The 20855-nt window shown below is 35.5% G+C and overlaps 1 protein-coding gene across 1 annotated transcript; it reads right to left on the reverse strand.

Annotated features, from left to right (window-relative positions):
* Positions 1-5624: 5624 nt before the first annotated feature.
* LOC131157224 (uncharacterized) lies at positions 5625-8806 on the reverse strand. Its single transcript, XM_058111209.1, has 2 exons — positions 7419-8806; positions 5625-6328 (listed from the first exon to the last, which is right to left on the reverse strand). The coding sequence occupies exons 1-2, from the start codon at positions 8139-8141 to the stop codon at positions 6038-6040; spliced, it is 1014 nt and encodes a 337-aa protein (XP_057967192.1). The 5' UTR covers positions 8142-8806; the 3' UTR covers positions 5625-6037.
* Positions 8807-20855: the final 12049 nt, after the last annotated feature.

Genomic DNA, 20855 nt, shown 5'->3' on the forward strand with positions numbered 1-20855 from the left:
GAGAGAGAGAGAGAGAGAGAGAGAGAGAGAAACCTCTCTTTGTTGTTGCGTGCTTGAAGGATCTCAAGATCCTTAAGGATTAAGCTATATATATTATATATATTATTATAATATTAATATAATAACTTCTGACATGATAATATTTCATGAATTCTGTCTTATCATACTTGATTATGACATCTGTGCCAACATGAATGACAACATCTGCGCCAGCAAATCGTAATATACTAAACATGAATTTCTTACAATATTTACATAATATTCATGAAATCATAGTTTTTACATTGCTTTATAATTTTCCTGAAAATTGGAAATACATGTTTATTCTGAAATAACATAATATTCCATAAGCATAAATTATATGGTAAATAATACTCATGCCACACAAGATGGATAACATTCTGATGTAAAATTTATTCTAAAATCATAATTTCTGATGAAACATATTTAAATCATATCCTTATTCACAGTAGTATTTCCCAAACATAATTATGCAATATACATATTTACCTGAAATTAAATGTTTTAAAATAATAAATATATTTTCATAAAAAGGCTTACTTAGTTTATCCCCTTACCTGGTTTCCTGAACTACGCCTGCAAGGACCCCAAAACGATGTCTGCGACACTCACTCGAACCTTGATTCAATAACCCTAATTTAATCAAATCAACCCAAAATAAAATATTATTTTAACATTTTCTAAGTCCATAAATTTCAAATAACAATTAAACTCCCAAAAATAACCAATTTCCTTAATTCCCTAAATCCCACTTTCGCTTTGGAGTGGTGCCTAGGACCCCCAAATAGAAAATTCACTTCGACCAAAATGATGTCGATCGAGACTAGGACCTCGCGGTGGTGCCCGATCTTCGATTCAACTGAAGATCTAAGGAGAAATTAAGAAAATAGAGGGAGTATACCTTTCCTTAGGAGTGGTGCCTACGCCGCTCTTACGACAAATCCGCTCGGGTAGAAATATCGGTGGCGGAGATAGGAATCCAACGACACTTTCGATTTTCCGATTAGCTGAATACTAGAGAAGAAATTGAGAAGAGTGAGGAGGGGGAATCAGAGAGTGAGACGGATAGAGAGAAACCTCTCTTTGTTGTTGCGTGCTTGAAGGATCTCAGGATCCTTCAGGATTAAGCTATATATATTATATATATTATTATAATATTATTATATTATATTATATTAATATATTATTATATTATATTATTAAGTAAATAATAATAAATATTTAATTTAATTAATTTAAACTTTTTAAATTTTTTTAAATTTAATTTAATTTATTTTTTTATTTTTTACATTTCCATGCATACAAATTTTGGGGTCATTACATGAAACCATTAAGGAGTTGACAAAACAATTAACGAAAAGGCTTAAGAATACCGTCCTTTGTACGAGTATTCATTGGGTGTGTAGAGGAAGTTGGTTGGGAGGTTGAAAAGAGGTGTTGGAGGTATGACTTCTAATGCCATCGCGGACGAGGGTGGTTGAGAAGAGGCAGCATATGTGGAAGATGTTGCTACTGTTGAAGGCAGCACAAGTGGCAGCAAATTGTTGTTGTTGTCTGCACAAAGAGCACAAAAAATAGGAGCCTCACGATGGGTGGAAATCACATCTGTAGAAGATTTATTTTCACAAGGCAAAGAGTTTTCAAGAGGATCAATAAAAGTGACGTAATCTTTAAAAACCAAAGTTGGTAAACTTGATGTGACATAAGGGAAATGATCCTAAAAAAATTGCACATGATGAGAGACATATACTCTGTTAGTGTTTTTAACTAAACATAGAAAACCTTTATGGAGAGGACTATAGCCCAAGAAAACACAAGGAATTGAATGATGAGACGATTTATGAGGCATATAGTCACGCAAAAAAGGAAAGAAAAGGCTACCAAAAGTGTGAAGTGACGAGTAAGAAGGAGCTTTACCATATAAAATCGCATAAGGGGTTTTCCTTGCAAGAACCGGTGATGGGAGGTGATTGATGAGATAACAAGCCGTTGAGAAGGACTCCACCCAAAGATGTAATGGAACACTAGAATGAAACATGAGGGTAAGACTAGTTTCAGTGACATGGTAATGTTTTCTCTTAAAAATACCGTTTTGACCAGGAGTGTAAGGACAAGCAATACGTTGAACTATACCACACCCATGAAGAAAAAAGGTAAAGCGGTTATTGGTAAACTCCATGCCACTATCGCATTGGAAGGATTTAATGTTTCTGTCAAATTGAATAGTGACAGACTTATAAAAACGAACAAAAATATCGAAGAAATCTGACTTAAGCTTTAAAGGAAAAATCCAACTAAATCAAGAAAAGTCATCAATAAATACACAATAATATCTATGTCCAGATGGAGAAGTGATGGGTGAAGGGCCCCATAAATCGCAATGTATTCTTTCAAATAATGAGGAGCAATGTTGATCTGTATTGGAGAAAGGTAAACGATGATTTTTTCCCCAATTAACAACCAAAATAAGGTGCATAATCAAACTTGCTTTTATTAGAAATGGTAATATCCCCATGCCAATTCAAAAAAGAAACAATGCGAGAAGAAAGATGCCCCAATCGGGCTTGCCAAATATCAGATGTAGCATGAGAAATACATAAAGAAAAAGTAGGCAAAAAATTTTCATGGGCACGGTCAAGAATGTAAAGCCCTTTCTCACATCAGCCGACTCCTACCACCGCTCTTGTTGCTAGATCCTGTATAGTAAAGCCAAAAGAAGAAAAGGTTATTGAGCAGTTGTTCTCATGAGTAAGCTTACTTATAGACAAAATATTTTTAGTAATGCCAAGAACAAAGAGAACATCAGATAATGATAATGATTTGGGAGCAACAATGGATGAGATGGAGCCAATTTGAGAGATAAGCAATGAATTACTGTTACCAACAAACACCCATTGATTACCATTGTAAGGAATAGAATTATCAAGAGACACAACATCATTTGTCATATACGAAGTTGCTCTTGTATCTGTGTACCAATTGGAATTAGTGGGATTATCAAAAGAGGTGGCAGAGAAAGCTTCAATTAAGCCATCAGCCTTGGCTTTTTATAATAATTTGCCAAGTTAATGTGATTTTCTTTACCACACCATTGGTAAGCAACTATAAACCCTTTAGTGGAATTAGTTGAACTTGGTGTAGAATTTTTTTGCTTTCTGTGACCAGTAGAGTTAGCAAAAGAATGACGTTGTGTAATGAAAACCGACTGCTGAGAGGAATCACCAAGAATGGACTAAGAGAAAAGCTTATGACTAAGTGCTTTGGGAACCAAATTGGAAAAGGAAGGCAATGACATCTGAGATAACATAGATGTCGAAAAAATTTTGAAATATGATCCAAGGCCATGAATAAACCAATGTACCTTATCAGTGTCATCAACTGGTTTGCCAATAGCACTAAGTTGATCACAAAGAGAGTGAAAAGAACAAGCATATGCCACACTGCTAGAGCCACACTGCATTAACATAAGTTCGTCTTTCAATTGAATTTCTCTTGTCTTGGATCTGTGAGAAAATGATGCTTTGAGAGTTAACCAAGCATCACGAGCAGTTGAGGAATTAACAACCTTGGCCATACATTCCTCTTTAAGAGAAGTGTAAATGAGGCTGAACAATATCCCATCATGCGTATGCCATTTCTTGTAAGCTGGATTAGGAACTTGATTGAAACCCTCTGGAACTAGGGTTGTGGGTGCAGGTGAAGAATCGTCCAAGAAGCCCATGAAATCTTGACTTTCAAGCAATGAAACGAATTGGCTACGCCACAAGAGGTGATTGGTAGAAGTGAGTTTGATGGGCACCATGTGAACCATCGTATTGAGCGGAAGCTGATTAGAGCTTGAATCGGCCATGGGAAAAAAAAGTTATTAACAGAAAGTAGCTTTGATACCATGATAAGGTGACGCCTCAAGTGTAACTGTTGTGAGGATATATATATTTATAGAAATATTTATAGCTATATATGTTATTGTTACAACAAAATAACAAATTTATAATTCGAAATTTAAAAACCTACTATACAAGTGGAGAATCCTCTTGATTGTCTTCGGATTCTCCTCTAATAGTTTAGTTCCATGCTAAAATGATATATTGTTGCAATTCTCCGCTAACCGAGAAAGTTAGGTTGATCCATCTTTGTCGTGATTTAATTGACAACTAATCTCACAAAAAGCATACAAAAGATTATACTTAAATACGCGTGCTTAAAGGTACTATTCAATGAAATTATCTATTCGAGATTAATTTTTTTTCCTATACAACTTTATTAATAGTAAGATTGTATTTACATTCAAGCTTCATGCTATAATTATATAATGTTGCAATTTTGTATTGTTAACATTGACCTTAATATTTAGATTAATTTTTTAAACTTATTTCATATGTATTTTTTCTTTTATATTATCCCACCGCGAAGAATTTTGTATTGTTGACATTCGTCTTAATGTTTAGATTTATTTTTTAACTTATTTCTTATGTATCTTTTTTTTTTTTTATATATCCTCCCTCTGTGAAGCGCAGGTAGTCTTTCTAGTTAAATTTATAATTGCTCCGCATATTTTATGTATATATACAAAAGGTCTGATATATATGGTACACATTGTCTAAATTTTGAATATATAAATTATTTTACCTGCAGTTCATGTAAAAATTGTAAAAATTTGTAGTCGAGATAGAAAATGAACAGCAACAGTTAGAGTAGATAGTTGTATGATTTAAGTTCTTAGTTCATTTGCACTAGTGACAAGCACTAAAGTCATCTTAAAATGGTTTAAGTCTGGTAGCTCGAACCTATTTTTCTTTGCAAGTGTGCCCTCTATATGTATTTTGAAAGTAAGTGAATTATTTAACTTGCATCCATATGGAAATCGTAGAAGTTTGCAGTGCAGGCCCAATAGTTGGACCAAGCAGAGTATATATAGCCAGTGCTCCTGTGGCCCTATATAATTAGTTATATAAGAAGTTTATTATACTTCAAAGTTCTAAGTTAGAGAATCTCAACCAATCCTCATGCTTAACCCTAATGCTGTTAGTAACAAAAACCTACCAAACCCATCAAACCCAAGTTTACTTAGTTCAATTCAATTCAGTTTGGTTTGGTTTTTATGAAGCTTGGGTTTAGTTCACAAAGCTATTTCTAAAACCGAAAAAGTTGGTTTAAGTGTGCATAATCCTTGACATCCCTTGAGCACAACCGGTTATTTCCTATGCTAAGGCTCGATATAAATTGTTCATCTACAACTTAACAACAATATTTAGATGAGTCCATTATTTAATATGAAATGTGAGTTTTGGAAGGTTTCCATAGCATTATGGCTATTTAAGACTGCTAATTTTTTTATGAAAAAAAAAAAGCATAAATTGAATTGAGTGCGCCAGAGTAGGTAAAATAAAGTAATCATAACCAAAAAGGACAAATGTTGAATCTTACTGCTGCGAGTGCTCATATGACTCCTAACAATGCGTAATATGTCAGTTTGAAGTTGGCAGTTCATTTGAGCCTCAGGCAAAAATCAGCCAAGGTAGAGTAACTTTGATGAAGATGGGTCTCATGCACCCTTATGCACTAAACCCAGTTTACCTTCAGTTCCAGAAAAACAATTACAGTTAACATTAAAATGCAAGCATCAAATATATATAATCCCTTGACACATTCAAGTTTGTATAAAATAGCTATAGGATTCGTGATGTACAAGTGGCTTTAGGTTTGCTGCTGTATTACATAAGGGCCTTCAAGCTGCTCCACAAGGATAATTTCTTCCCTTCTATGTCATTTGGCTTGGTATGTTGTGGACCTCCATCAGTCTTTAGTGTGCAAGGGCAGGATATGTTGTCAAAGCTCAGCTTCCATATGCATTTCTTTTTTTTTTCTTTGACACTACTTAATTAACTGCTGATCTTTGTTTTGATTTCTTAACAAGATTTAAGCCCTTGCCTCCATTTACACCCCAATGGTCCAACATATAACCAGAGGAGCTCACTTCTGTAAATAAATCTGATGGCATCTGCTGCAGCTGGGATTAGGATTTCTTGTGCGTGTTTTCAATGGAGTGTGCCCATTTTATAGTTGACCGGGCCAAAGAATCCATCGGGTTGATGCATTTCTTGAGAAGAGGTTCGCCACGAGGCAGAATACCCTGCATTTCATCAGAAGCAAGAATGATTCTGTTCACAGCCCTCACCAAGAGTACCCGAAGTGCAATTCTTAGAAGGTTCCTTGCCCCTTCCATGTCCTTTCTGTTCAAGGCTTCCATTGCAGGTATCACAATATGCTCCATGGTTGCTTTGTCGGGCAGAACAACCTCAAATCCCTGCTCATTGCAGTGTAGCATTCAGAAAATACATGAGGAAAAATAAACGGGTAGCAGGGTTCTGCTTCGATACAAGATAGGGAAACAAAATGCTTTTCCTTCTCTGTGTGATAGATAGTGAGAAGTATATTCTTGGAACCAAAAGTTCCAGGTGGAGCCTTGCGAAAGAAAGTGTAGAAATATAAAACAAATTCTTAGATGTACATCAACATACGCCCAGCATTTTCATAGCTATCTTGTCTATCATATTGGTTAGGATGCATCTCACTCATGATAAAGCTGTTGATCGGTTCAACTTCTTTTGGACAATGCAAGATCACCTGATCTTACCAAGGAAAAGGCACAGTGTTCAACCGTCGGACCGATTCTAATTTGCAAGTTGGACCTTTATTTTTTAATTTATTAAGGAAAATTGTTAGCGGTGAACATTATTACCACTGAAAAGGTGAATGAACTTAAATATCCTTGCTTCAGTGAAAATTACTCCATTGGTGGTTCAGAGCTATCTATCCTAGTTGCAATGCAATAAGGTGAGAGGACCAGCATGAGTTGACTCAAAGATGGGTTCATACTGCCAGACACTGCTTCAAATCCAGTTGCTATTTGGTTTAGGAAGCATGAATATAGAGGAAAGATGACAACTACTAAACTACTAAATTTTATTTACAATGGGAATTGGATTTATATAGGTAAGTATATGCGCAAATCTTTCCCCTCTCATTTTCATCAAATTTTACATCTCCTAGGAGCCAAACAACACTCTGCTAGTATCTAATGCAAACAAGGTGCCATGTCCCTTAGTACTTAAAAAAGGAAAAAGGACTCGTGAAATATGATTCAAATATGTTAGGTTCAGATCTTCATGATTTATATCTGATCATCATCATAGGCTGTATGAGTAACTATTAGCCTACCTTGCAACATCTATTTCTGGTATTCAATACAAATTTCCAATCAGATTTTCAAGCAGGCACACACAAACACAGGAATGCCCTGAGGGACGCACACCAACACACGGTAAAGGAAAAATAATCAACATATATGAATAGTTTGAGCTAGAAAAGAACGTAGTTTCTTTGGATTCACGCACCTGATTTTGCAGCTTCTCCTGATAGAAACCAGCGATTAAAGTTGCATCTGAGCAAAGGACACCAATCCGCACGCTGCTCCCGGCTTCAAGTGGCTTCAACTTTGCCTCCTTGAGCTCCCTTGCAACACACTCACCCACATGAAGAAAAGGCAAAGAACACCCCTCCGATATCTCACCGTACCATGCATGAGAAAGGTGGCATGGCATGACTATGCAACTAGCTCCCGACTGCTCGAGAAACGCCCTTTTGCGCTGCAAATTGTCTACCATTAGACTGTGATTCAATTGGATTGGGGCATTTTTACTGCCAAATGAAGAACGTGAGTTCTGATATGGAAGATATCTGCTTAACACCGGATCGCTGCAAACCAGAAAAGGAAGGCATTCCTCTCCTCCTTTTGAACTCCACCAGGCAAGCTTTTCCAAGAAGATCAGAGTTGAAAAAACAGATGACCCTCCAATGATACCGATGGTATTTGCTCGACTATGCAGCGATATAGGGGTCTGACACCCTGTTGGAGCTGAAGCTGAACCCGAAATCTTCTTTGATTCAGGTAAATTTCTATTCTCATAAGTTTGTACAAGAACTGAAGATAGTTTCATAGCCACGTGTGGATTTGATCTTGCTCTATACTGGGTTCTGTTCTTATTACTGTCACTCACCAGTACTGGTGTGAAATTTAATGTATGGGGGAAAGACATTGTCATGCTCCGATCCAACATCCCCCAATGCCCAACTAAAGCTAGTGATTTGTATTGTATATCTCCTATAGAACTTCACTGTTTTAACTGCAAATTTCAAATTTCTATCACTCCCCCACGACCAAGCCTGCCTCTAGAGAAATTTCTCAGCACTAAAACCCTGAGCCAAACACTTCATAGCCCCAGGGCACCCATTTCCTTGTCAGAAACAAAACCCAGCCAAACAAGTAATTTTTTCCTTTCGTTTTTTCTTGATGAATCCTAAAACCCCAGATCGATAACACCTATAACCAGCGCCGGATATCTCAAATGCCCTCAAACAAAATGCACACACCCGCAGAGCATGAAGTAATTGAAAAGGCCTTCTGAACAACAGATTCCAAACTCCGACAGCCCCAGAAGAAATTCCTAGGGAATTTTAGTATTTATTTCTTTAGAATTGAAGCAATGGACAAGAACCCCAAACCAGAATTCTAGTCAGGCATGTGGGATTGCAGAAGGCATTATTTTGAAGAGTTAAGGACATTTATATACCAGAGTGAAGGAGCAATCACAGTAAAGCGGTAGGGCAGGAACCTGCGCTGCATGATTGTCATCCTATCACCCTTTGCCAGTGCATCATGTCTTCCTTTCAAAACATTAATTTTAAACAACTAGGAAAGAAAACAAAAAGGTCGTATAAAGATAGCCATCTATCAACTTGGCATGAATTATTTTTATCATCACCTGACAAATATGACAAGGATGGCACATGGCACAACAGAAAAAAACAATCCTCCACTTGCTGTTAAAGTAATAGACAATTAATTTAGTAAGCTATCTTATTAATGAGAATAGTCATTAGCTACTCTGCATTTCTACAAGGTGGGGTAGCATTGGGGTCGTCCATTTTTTAGGTATAGCTTTGAAGACCCTACAGGCTAGAAAGCCATACCTTCTGGGCTCCTTCAGTCTCTGATCCAAGTAGCCCTCTTTGCACTAAATGATTTTTTATCTTTTCTTTTTCTAATTTTATTTGAAAAAAGAAAAGGAAATGAAAAAAGGGGAAAAAAAAAAAAAAACTCATTTTCTCTTATATTTTCCTTCTCTATTAAATACTATCAAAATAAAAATTTATTTTAATATGACTAAAAATTAAGAAAAACTAAATATTAATGATGCATAAAATAAAAATTTTGTTCATAGATTTGGTATATTTTTTATTTTCTTTTTCATTTTCCTTAATAACTAGACATGAAAATGTGGATTCTTTGATATTTTTCTTTTCTTTCTCGAATATTTTCCGAGTTCCAAATAGAACCTTAATGACTAGAAGGAAATATTTTCTCAATTTTCCCTGTGATTCTTCGAGCAATATTTTTTTGGGGGTGGGTGTATTTTTCTTATTTGTTCATATTTATTGTATATTTAATATTTTAAATATTTTTAGGCTCTTCAACACCCAAATGGACTCGTATATATTTAAAGGATTAAACTAGTAAAGTGTGTGTGTGTGTGTGTGTGTGTGTGTGTGTGAATATATATGTAGAAATCCCGAGTATCTCCGTGTATCTTGAATAAATTAGGAAAGTATGTAAAGATAAGAGATTGTATATTATTAGGAGTGATTCTGTTAGGAGATTGTTTCCATAGTTAGAACTTTTGATTGTATTATATATATATATATATATATAGTAAATTGGGTTGTACAAAATTATTTAAGAAATACAAAATTCAATTTTGTTTTCATGGTATCAGAGCTAGAGTTTCTAAACCTTAGCTAAGCAATGGCCGACGGCACCGTCAATAGCAGAGGGTCAAGTTCCTCTGAAAATCTCAACGGCGACTCTGAAGCCATACCCATCGTGGGTTCGAATGGGCTAGACAACTCGGCCTTTCCACTCTCAGTGGAGAAATTGAACGAAAAAAATTTCCATGAGTGGGCTCAGTCCATCAAACTTGTGATTGAAGGCAAAGGGAGATTAGGATATCTTACTGGAGAGAGAAAAAATCCCACCTTAACCGATGTTGCGGCACTACAAAAATGGAAGTCTGAGAATTCCATGGTGATTGCGTGGCTTGTAAACTTAATGAAGCCTTCAATCGGTAAGATTTATCTATTCTTACCAACAGCGAAGGACATCTAGGACATTGTTCGCGAGACGTACTCCGATGTCGAGAGCTACTCTCAGATCTTCGAGATAAAAACTCGATTGTGGCAGATGAGGCAAGGTGAGAGAGATGTCACCGAGTACTTCATGGAGATGACACATCTCTGGCAAAAACTCGACCTAAGCGTCGAGAAGGAGTGGGAATGCTCCGGTGACAGCACCCTCTCCAAGAGATGACTCGAGATTGAACAAGTCTTCAAGTTCTTGGCTGGCCTCAACCGCAACCTAGACGATATGTGGGGGAGGATCCTTGGCCGACAACCCCTACTATCGACTGATAAGTCTTCGCAGAGGTGAGGGGGGAGAAGAGCCATAGAAACGTGATACTGAAGACACCTATTGTAGAGAGTCGAATAATTATAGTAATTAAATAATAAAAGAAATGAGAGGAAAAGATTATTCAAAAGGGATTTCTACAGGGTCTCGTCGACGAGTGAAGAAGTGCTCGTCGATGAGCAGGGCTCTTCGGCTTGTCGATGGGAACTCGTGCCTTGTCGATGAAAAATTACCGAGAGAGCTTCTTCTAGAGCCTAAAACTCGTTAACGAGAAGAAGGTGTTCTTCGACGAGGCCACATGGACAACAATTCTATAAAAGGCCAAGAATTCATTTTTCCTGCGAGAAAATTTTCAAAAACCCTCTCTCTCTCTCTCTCTCTCTCTCCCCTACAACTCTCTCACCTTCTCTCTCTGATTCTGACTCCGTCCTTTGCCGGTTCAACGATCTGAAGCCGCCACATTACTCCTAGGAAGATTTCGTTATAAATCTGTTAGAGTGATTTGTTAGTTAGGCTAACTTGGGCACCATCCCAAAATTTGGGTAAGTTGATTATTTTAATATTTATTAAGTTATTTGGTATATCTGGGCTGGGGAAAGGTATTAGATGAGTTTATACTGAAGTTTTGTTAGGGGAAATGTAAATTTTAGGGTGTTGAATTGGGAATACAACGGGTGTAATTTTGGAGTAATTTGTAGGCTTTTCAATAAGTCGGGTGAGGGGATAAATTAAGTCAGTATTTTTCATGAAATTATGTACAATATTACAACATTTATTTTCAGAAATTATGTATGTATTAGCACAGTATTTGGGAATACTACAGTTGAACAAGAAAATGGATTTAATGTTATTTATCAGGAAATGTGATTTCAGATCATGCTTTATGCTTGAAACATTATTCATAATTGTGTGGCATGAGTATAATTTTCATGAAATTATGTTATATATATTATGATTTCCCCAAAATAAGCATGTTTTTCTCAGTTTTGAGGAAAATTATTAAACAGTACCGAAACCATGTTTTACTGATATTATGTAAATTAGTACAATAATTTAATGTTCTGTATGTTATGGATTCGCCGACGCAGATGCCGTGATTTTCATGTTATGATACGCCGGCATAGATGTCGAGATTCATATTGGCTCATATGTCATTATTATGTATGATATGCAAGATTTAATGAAATATTAACATGTCAAAAATTATTATGATTATGAAACAGTTATATACTAGTATATGAAACGTACTATATGTTATCAGAACCCAAACGGTTTAGTTTAGATTTTGTGAGCACGGTACCGTAACTACAAGTTCAAGATAGTACTACCACACATTTTATGTAAACTGTGGGAGATGGCAGTCGATGTGACTTCATGGTAGTGCAGGTGCTTCCCTGGAAGTCTGAACCAGGTGGAGCAGGCTCATCGTACTTATAGACTTATGTTTGATCTAGCGTGGTCGGCCAGCCATTGCTAGGTCCCGCCTTCGGGCCGCACAACCTAGTTATATGGGGGTAAAACATGACATCAACTAGCTATCCATCCTGGGTATTATTCATGTATTGTACAATTATATAAGATGATTTTCATGTACAGTAATTTAGTACGTTATATCATGTTATGAGGTATCATGTTTTATTCAGATACGATATCAGTAATTTTTACCAGATATGATTTATCTACTGATATTATGTATAACACGAAAATACTTATGTTGCCACACACTGGTCTTAGTTTATTTTCATTATTGAGAGGTGCCTCACCCCAACTTACAAAACATTTCAGGGAATCTAGCTAGACAGGCGGACCGAACTTCGTGTTAGTAGAGGCAGTTTATACTACCCCGGTGGGAGGGTGAGTTACTAAGCTAGGGTTAGATGGTTTTTGGATTATGATCATAGATTTATCTTTTTGGTCTTTTGGGATGTATATATATATTTGACAGATTAGTAGTACTCTGGTATTGTAACTGTTGGAAGATATGTATGTAATTTATGTTTTCCGTTGCTTAGGTATCAGAGATGTATGACAGGTATATCCCTAGTACCCATGGGTCCAAGTTGATCATAATTATGTCAGTTTAGCAGACTATGGGGATCATTACATATGTTAAAAAAAAATTATGATAAAATAGGCAGGTCATTACACCATTAGCCAAATTCGGCCTGAAATATCAGCCCTACATTCGAAATCTAATGGGCCTGACGTTTCGGCCCTAATTTCAAAAGCCCTTACCAGATCAGGACAAAAGCGACATAAACGGAGATTATGGTGTGAGCACTACCGCAAGCCATGCCATTCAAAAGATACTTGCTGGGAAATTCATGGAAAGCATGTAGATTGGAAGCCAATGCATAATAAAAAAAAATCGTGGCTATCAGGCTACTACTGATAATTTAGCTGAGAAGTCACAAGGTGAGAAAAATAACAATACCACTCCAAGTGGGGCATTCAGTCCAAAGTAGTTGAAACAACTATATAAAATGTTCTCCTCCATTCAAATATCGGGTCAGTCTTCCACTGGTTCTTTAGCCAACCGAGGTAATTTTCTGTTAGCCTTAAATACTATATCCCATTGCAAATCTCCATGGATAATTGACTCGGGTGCCTCTAATCATATGACTGATTCTTATCATTTATTCTCATCCTACTCACCATGTGTTGGAAATTTGAAAGTTAAAATTGCAGATGGATCTCTCTCATCTGTTGCAAGCAAAGGAAATATTCGAATATCTGATTCTATAACTTTAAAATTTGTTCTACATGTCCCTAAGTTGTCTTGCAATTTGTTATCCATTAGCCAGTTGACAAAGGATTCCAATTGCTCTGCTAAATTTGTTTCATCTCACTGTGTTTTCCAAGACCTATCATCAGGGAAGATGATTGGCAGTGCTAAGGTGTGTGAGGAACTCTACTACTTTGCGAAGGCAAATATGAGTGAACAATGTAATACTACAATTTGTGATTCTGCATCTATTTCTAGAGCTAGTGAAATTTTGTTATGGCATCTTAGGATGGGTCATCCCAATTTTCTATATTTAAGACGTTTATTTCCTTCCATTTGTTCAAATAAAACGTCTTCTGATTTTCAATGTAAAATTTGTGAGCTTGCAAAACACCAACATAATTCCTTCCCAAAGTCTATATACAAACCATACCGCCCATTTACTATGGTTCACAGTGATTTATGGGGCCCCTCTTGCTCCCTTAATTGCACTTATACGAAATAGTTTGTTACTTTTATTGATGATCATACTCATATTTGTTGGGTTTACTTGTTGAAATATAAAACTAATGTCCATTCAACTTTCATCCGTTTCCACTCCATGTTTCAAATACAATTCCAAACTCAAATCCAAATTTTACGTACTGATAATGGTACGAAATATTTCAATAATATCTTGGGACATTATCTTCAAGAAAGCGGAATTGTTCATCAAAGTTCGTGTGCGGATACCCCTCAACAAAATGGGGTTGCTGAATGTAAAAACAAACATATACTTGAAGTTGCTCGGGCATTGATGTTCACTACAAATAGGAAAAACTATTTTTGGGGTGATGTTATTTTAATAGCTACACATCTCATTAATCGGATGCCGAGTCGAGTTCTTTCTTTTGCCACTCCTCTCCAAAAATTCCAGGAGTATTTTCCCAACTCTCGACTCCACTCCAATCTCTCTTTGAAAATCTTTGGATGTACTGCATTTGTTCATGTTCATGCTCACAACCGGGATAAATTGGAACCTCGTGCCATTAAATGCATCTTTATTGGTTACTCTCCTACTTATAAAGGCTACAAATGTCATGAACATGTCTCAAAAAGAATGTTTGTTAGCCTTGATGTCATGTTCTTTGAAACCACTCCTTATTTACAAAAGCCCTCTCTTCAGGGGGAGAAGAGGAGTGAAGACCGGTTCTTTGATTTCTTTAATACTGAGTCTCCCATTGCATTATTCCCTGACCCATCTACTGAGTCTCAGTCTCCCATTGTATCATTTCCTGACCTAACATATGCAAATTATCACTTAAACTCAGGTGGAGATGCAGAAAAAAAATTAATAAGGAGATACTTGTTTACTCAAGAAAGCCAAAAACAAAGAACAGGGTGAATCTCACACCTGAGGCACCAAAAGAGTTGGAACCGGTGATAATTCCGAGCAACCATGAGTCCACGCCCAGTCTCGATCAGGTGATAAATGACCATGAGCTTCCTTCCGATAAGTTTGAACTTGATGACATCAATTTACCCATTGTAGTCAGAAAACAAACTAGGTCATGTACTTTATATCCCTGGTCAAAATATATTTCTTATAAAACTTTGTCTACAGGGTATCATGTTTTTACGTCTAACATTGATAGGATAAAAATTCCACAGAATATTCAAAAAGCCCTGGAAATTCTTGATTGGAGGGAAGTTGTCATAGAAGAAATGTGGGCCCTAGAAAAAAAAAATGGAACTTGGGAGGTTGTGAATTTGCCGAGAGGAAAGAAGCTAGTAGGCTGCAAATGGGTATTCATAGTGAAATACGAAGCTGATGGGACAGTCAAAAGATATAAAGTCAGACTCATTGCAAAATGGTTTACACATACTTATGGCATTGACTACATGGAGACATTTGCACCAGTGGCAAAATTGAACACAGTTCGGGTCCTCTTATCATTGGCAGCTAACTTAGATTGGCCACTGTAGCAACTCGACATTAAGAATGCATTCCTAAATGGCGAGTTAGAAGAAGAAGTCTACATGACTATACCACCAGGTTTAGTAAGAAAAGTGAAGAAAACAAAGTATGTAAACTCAAAAAATCCTTGTATGGATTCGAGCAATCTCTCAGAGCATGGTTCGACAGATTTGCAAAAGTAATAAAGAATTAGGGATATCGATAAGGACAATCAGATTACACTATGTTCTTTCAACAGTCTGAAAGTGGTAAGAAGACAATTCTGATAGTGTATGTCGGTGATATAATCCTAACCGGAGATGATACGGTGGAGATGAAACGATTAAAGAAAGTCCTAACTACTGAGTTTGAAGTTAAGGACCTGGGACAAATGCGGAACTTCTTGGGAATGGAAGTTGTTAGATCAAAAAAGGGTATTAGTGTCTCTCAGCGAAAATATATCCTTAATCTCCTAACCAAAACTGGCATGCTTGGATGCAAACCTAGTGAAACTCCGATTGAAGTCATAAAAAGGGTTGAAGACTGCGGTATACTAGTTGAAAAGGAAAGGTATCAGAGATTGATTGGTAAACTAATTTACCTATCGCATACCAAACCCGACATTGCATTTGCAGTAAGTGTGGTAAGTCAACCCATGCATTCACCTAAAAAGACTCACCTAGATGTTGTGTATAAAATCCTCAGGTATCTCAAGGGTTCTTCGGGCAAAGGACTCTTCTTCAAGAAATGTAAAAATAAGGAAGTAGAAATTTTCACAGATGTAGATTGAGCAGGATCAGTGGAAGATAGAAGGTCTACCACCAGATATTGTACCTTTGTATGGGGAAATTTGGTAACTTGGAGGAGCAAAAAATAGAATGTAGTGGCTCGAATCAGTGTTGAAGCTGAATTCAGGGCAGTTGCACAAGGGATATATGAAGGACTATGGTTATAGAAACTCTTAGAAGAATTAAAAATCTTGTTGAAATTCCCTATCAAATTTTATTGTGACAACAAAGCAGCTATTAGTATATCTCTCAATCCAATTCAACATGATAGGACTAAACATGTAGAAGTAGACTGACATTTTATCAAAGATAAGGTTGAAGAAGGAACTATTTGTATGACTTATGTACCTACCAAGGAACAAATTGTAGACATCTTTACTAAAGGATTAGCCCGATAGAGCTTAGATGATTTCATTGGCAAGTTGGATATGATCAATATCTATGAACCAACTTGAGGGGGGGTATAGAAATCCCAAGTATCTCCGTGTATCTTGAATAAATTAGGAAAGTATGTAAAGATAGGAGATTGTATATTATTAGGAGTGATTTTGTTAGGAGATTGTTTCCATAGTTAGAACTTTTGATTGTATTATATATATTGTAAATTGGGCTAGACAAAATTATTCAAGAAATACAAAAATTCAAATATGTTTTCAATATATATATATATATATATATATATATATATATATATATATATTCAAATGTCTAAACCCTAACTGCCAAATTACTTGAACCAATATTGTGTTGAAATATTTTCTAAAATAATCAATTTTATGGGTTTTTTTTTTTTCAAAGTCTTCCATTTATAAATTCTTTAAAGCATTCATAATGAGTATTTTATGCTATGTGGGTTTGTCCTACATTAGAAAGAGTGAAAAAAGAAAAGTCATTAATAAATGATAACGCGGAATAATCTCTTAAAGTTGGTTAAGAGATAGTGCTAGTGTATACTCTAGTGCATCCTAGAACGGTGCTTCGCACCATCCACACATGTACACGCACACATGCACGGCGTGGGCTATAGGGTTTTAGTGGTGCATTTAATTGGTGCACAAGCACTTAGCACTTGCATCGTTACGAGATCGTGACCGTTGATCATGATTAGATGACTTAAAATTAATCTTATATTTTTTAAAAGATCAAGTGGTGCGATCTGAACCGTATAAATAATCTAACCGTCAAAATATTTAATTTTTCATAATGTCTCAACTAGGGCGTGACTAAGAGACCTTAGAAGTGCGACGAGATCCACTGAACACGAAGAAAGAACTGAATATATTCCAAACTGTGTCGACCAAGACTCGACCAGGGCGCGACCAAGTTGACACCTGGTGCGACCAGGTTGACGCTGGTCAATTTCGAGAATCTACTTCACAAATGGCACAGATTTGAACAGTTGTAACCTTTCAGAAAAGGCATATTTTTGTCTATTTAAAGATAGAATTTACTCCAAAAATATAGAAATATTCAATCATTCTCTCTTTCTTTTTCTCTCATAAGGCTTTCACAAATTATATTTTCTTCAACTCTGGATTTTGTTTTCTACAAAAACAGAATTTCATAAATTTGTTCAGATTCTTTTAAGGGTATTTGTGATTATTTTTCATTTGTGTATAATGCAAATTAATATCATATTATATTCTATATTTCATTATATCATGAAAACGTATTTACTGACTCAATACACACCAATCTAGAGGGAGCAAATAACGTTTTAAGGAAAATGACACTGTAACGTGTCTTGAAGCGTTTTCAGTTCTACAACATTTTATACATTTGTTATTCTACGTATTGAGTTCAATCAAGTTATAAATTTGGTTCACCAACTTAAATGTTAATTTACTCACAAAGGTTTTGTAGGTAAGCCCAAAGAGTCTCAAAGTACTTGTTGCTTTCTTATCTTTTTTCTGTTTGACTATTCTCTTTTGTTCTACATATTTGCATGTTCCTCATACAACAAATTCATCATTTCATTGGAAAAAAGAAAAAGAAGAAATCAAATTTCCATATCAAAGAAAGTGTAAACGCAACGTTGATGAACTTCTTGAAATAAGAATGACACACAGCAGTGTTAATACTTTTCTTTAAGAGTAGCAAAATGATCCCAAGTAAAATTTGTGCATGCAGTAAAAGTATCTAGAGTTTTCAGGGCATTTGCTTGGCAATTCAGCCAAAAACCAAAAACAAAAAAAAAAAAATCAAATTCAACCAATGAGGAACATGAAAGTAGAGCATTATTATAAGGTCTCTTATCCAATCCAAGCCTGGCCAATTGCCATTGGGGCTGTCTAAATCATTTAGAAAATGCCCCCTTGTACATGATTTAGCAGCTGAGGCTGAGTAATGGGTATTGATGTAAGCAGATTGCACAAGTCCAAGTGTCATCCTCAACCCATCTACATTAAGGAAATTAATTCTTTCCTAATTATACAATAAAAGAAAATTAGAGAATACAACTTCATAGGGCGATCCTAGTCAAAAGCCATCATTTCTGTGGACCACCATGTCTCCTTGAAGACTAGAAGAACTCAGCCCAATGAGGTATGAGTGTATATTTGATTAAGAAACATGGTGGAAATAAAAATATCTTATTTGGGAGATTAGGGTGTCAATTATTAACTTTGATTTGTGATGATTTGAATAAAATATAATATTTAATTATTTATATTTTTAAATTTGTAAAAAATAAAAGTATAGTCGTTGATTATAAAATTACATTAAACCTGTACATTTCAAATACTTAAAGGTGGAGTATTAGTAGTAGTTTTAAAAATCATCACGGCTCATAGTGACTTTAATTTTTTAGAATTAATGAAATACAAATAGTAATGGAGGAAAAATTGTCACTAAAAGTATCATATTGCAACAATAACAAGAAATCAAGTTTAGGGTTAGTTATATGAATCAAATCTTTTTTTGCCAATTTACACAATTTTGGGCAATTTTTCTTTAACAACTTACAAGTTGTTAAATTTTTACTATCTCATTTCAAGTTATTTTAGGTCTACTATCGTCTCTTCAATTGTCACTCATAACAACTAGCTCACTTATTCTCATGGATGCGCTATTTGGCCTATATTGCACATGCCCAATAATTTATTATTTTTTAGTTACCTAATATTTTGATCCATATAAAATAGATGATCTTATAAATGTCTTATAAAACTTTTCTTTTAATTTTAAGGGTATTTTACAATTACATGATATAGGTAAAACACTTCTCCATTTTATTCACCGTACTTTAACTATTTATAATTGTCACGTCAAATTTTATTGCCACATTAAATTTATTGATCCAATACAAGTCTGTTTATATATAATTATTTTTTTCATTTATTTCCTTACCAACACATTTAAATGGTGAGCAATTAATTAGATTTCAAGGATGTGAGTTTAAAACTAATGAAAATGTAGTTTAAAAGTTTTAAAAATTCAAAAATCCAAGAATTTAAAATCCAGGATTTGAAAACTCCTAAGAAAAAGTAATATGCTATTGTAGTTAGATATGACTACATTACTAGAGATCTTGCATGCATGGTAAATAGGTTATGTTCACTACTGATTCTGTTTAGGTGTCGATGAAAAGGAATGAAAGTGCCTCAACGAGAGGAAGTTTTGAAAAAATGGGTAAAATAGTTAAAATATATAACATAGAGTTGTCACTTTATTTTTTTTAAAACACAAAAAAAATAATAATAATAATTTGAAAAAAAGGTTACGAAAATCAAATATTGAGTTTGGGAATACACTTGTGCATAAAGAAAGTGATTAGCCAACCATCTCAGTAACGATCAACCATCCTAACAGGCACTCGTTCGTAGAATAATTACTCCAATTATGCATGTTGTTGTAGTATGTGACTCATATCGACTGGAACACATGTACAAAGAAAGCAGGTTGAAGAAAACAAGGAAGTTGGTCTAAAAAAAAAGTGTCGACGGTTTTTATAGGTACATCAATGGTTTCTTCCAAAAGCCAATTAGGAAGAAAATTGACGGTTTGACATATGAACATCAACGGTCTCTTCCATTAAAAAAAAAAACCGTCAACAATTTTGTTTGACATCAGTTTTGAAATTTAAACTAGGATAGTTAATAGGTTAGGGGTACAGGGGCAAATCCTCTGTCAAAAAGTACAAGGATATTTGAGGAATTCTTATCCCTCTGTATGTCTAAGGTTAGTATAAATACAATGATGTAACCCAATTTTTTATGATAGTGAATTTCAGTCGCCGCTTGCTCCCATGGACATAGGCATTCTGTCGAACCACGTTAAATTTGTGTGTGTTTCTTGTTTTCGTATTATTTATCGTAATTGTTGCACCGCACGTGTTTTTTACACAACAATTGGTATCAAAGCCATAGGTTACGATGGCTTGGATTTCTTCTGCAAAGTTTGACATGGTCAAGTTCGACGGATCTGAAATTTTTGAATTATGGCAAAGAAGAGTCAAGGATTTGTTAGTGCAGCAAGGCATGGTGAAGGCATTATACGAAAAGCAGCCGGAAGGCATGGTAAACATCAATTAGAAGGAACCAGAAGCGAAGTTTGTGGCAACTATCAGGCTTTGTCTCGTTGATGACGTGATGTAACACGTCATGGATGAGGACTCATTGGTGGTAATTTGGCTGAAACTGGAAAGTCAGTATATGTCCAAGTCATTGATGAACAAGCTTTATCTTAAGCAGAAATTGCATGGTCTTAAGATGTCAGAGGGATCAAATCTTAACTAGGACATCAACGTGTTCAACCAAAACATTAGTGATTTGAAGCAAGTTGATGTGAAGTTCGAAGACTAAGACAAGATGTTGATGTTACTAAATTCCCTACCTGCTTCTCCTATATACGAAAATTTGG

This window comes from Malania oleifera, chromosome 6 (assembly GCF_029873635.1).
Source record: "Malania oleifera isolate guangnan ecotype guangnan chromosome 6, ASM2987363v1, whole genome shotgun sequence".
Lineage (NCBI taxonomy): Eukaryota > Viridiplantae > Streptophyta > Magnoliopsida > Santalales > Ximeniaceae > Malania > Malania oleifera.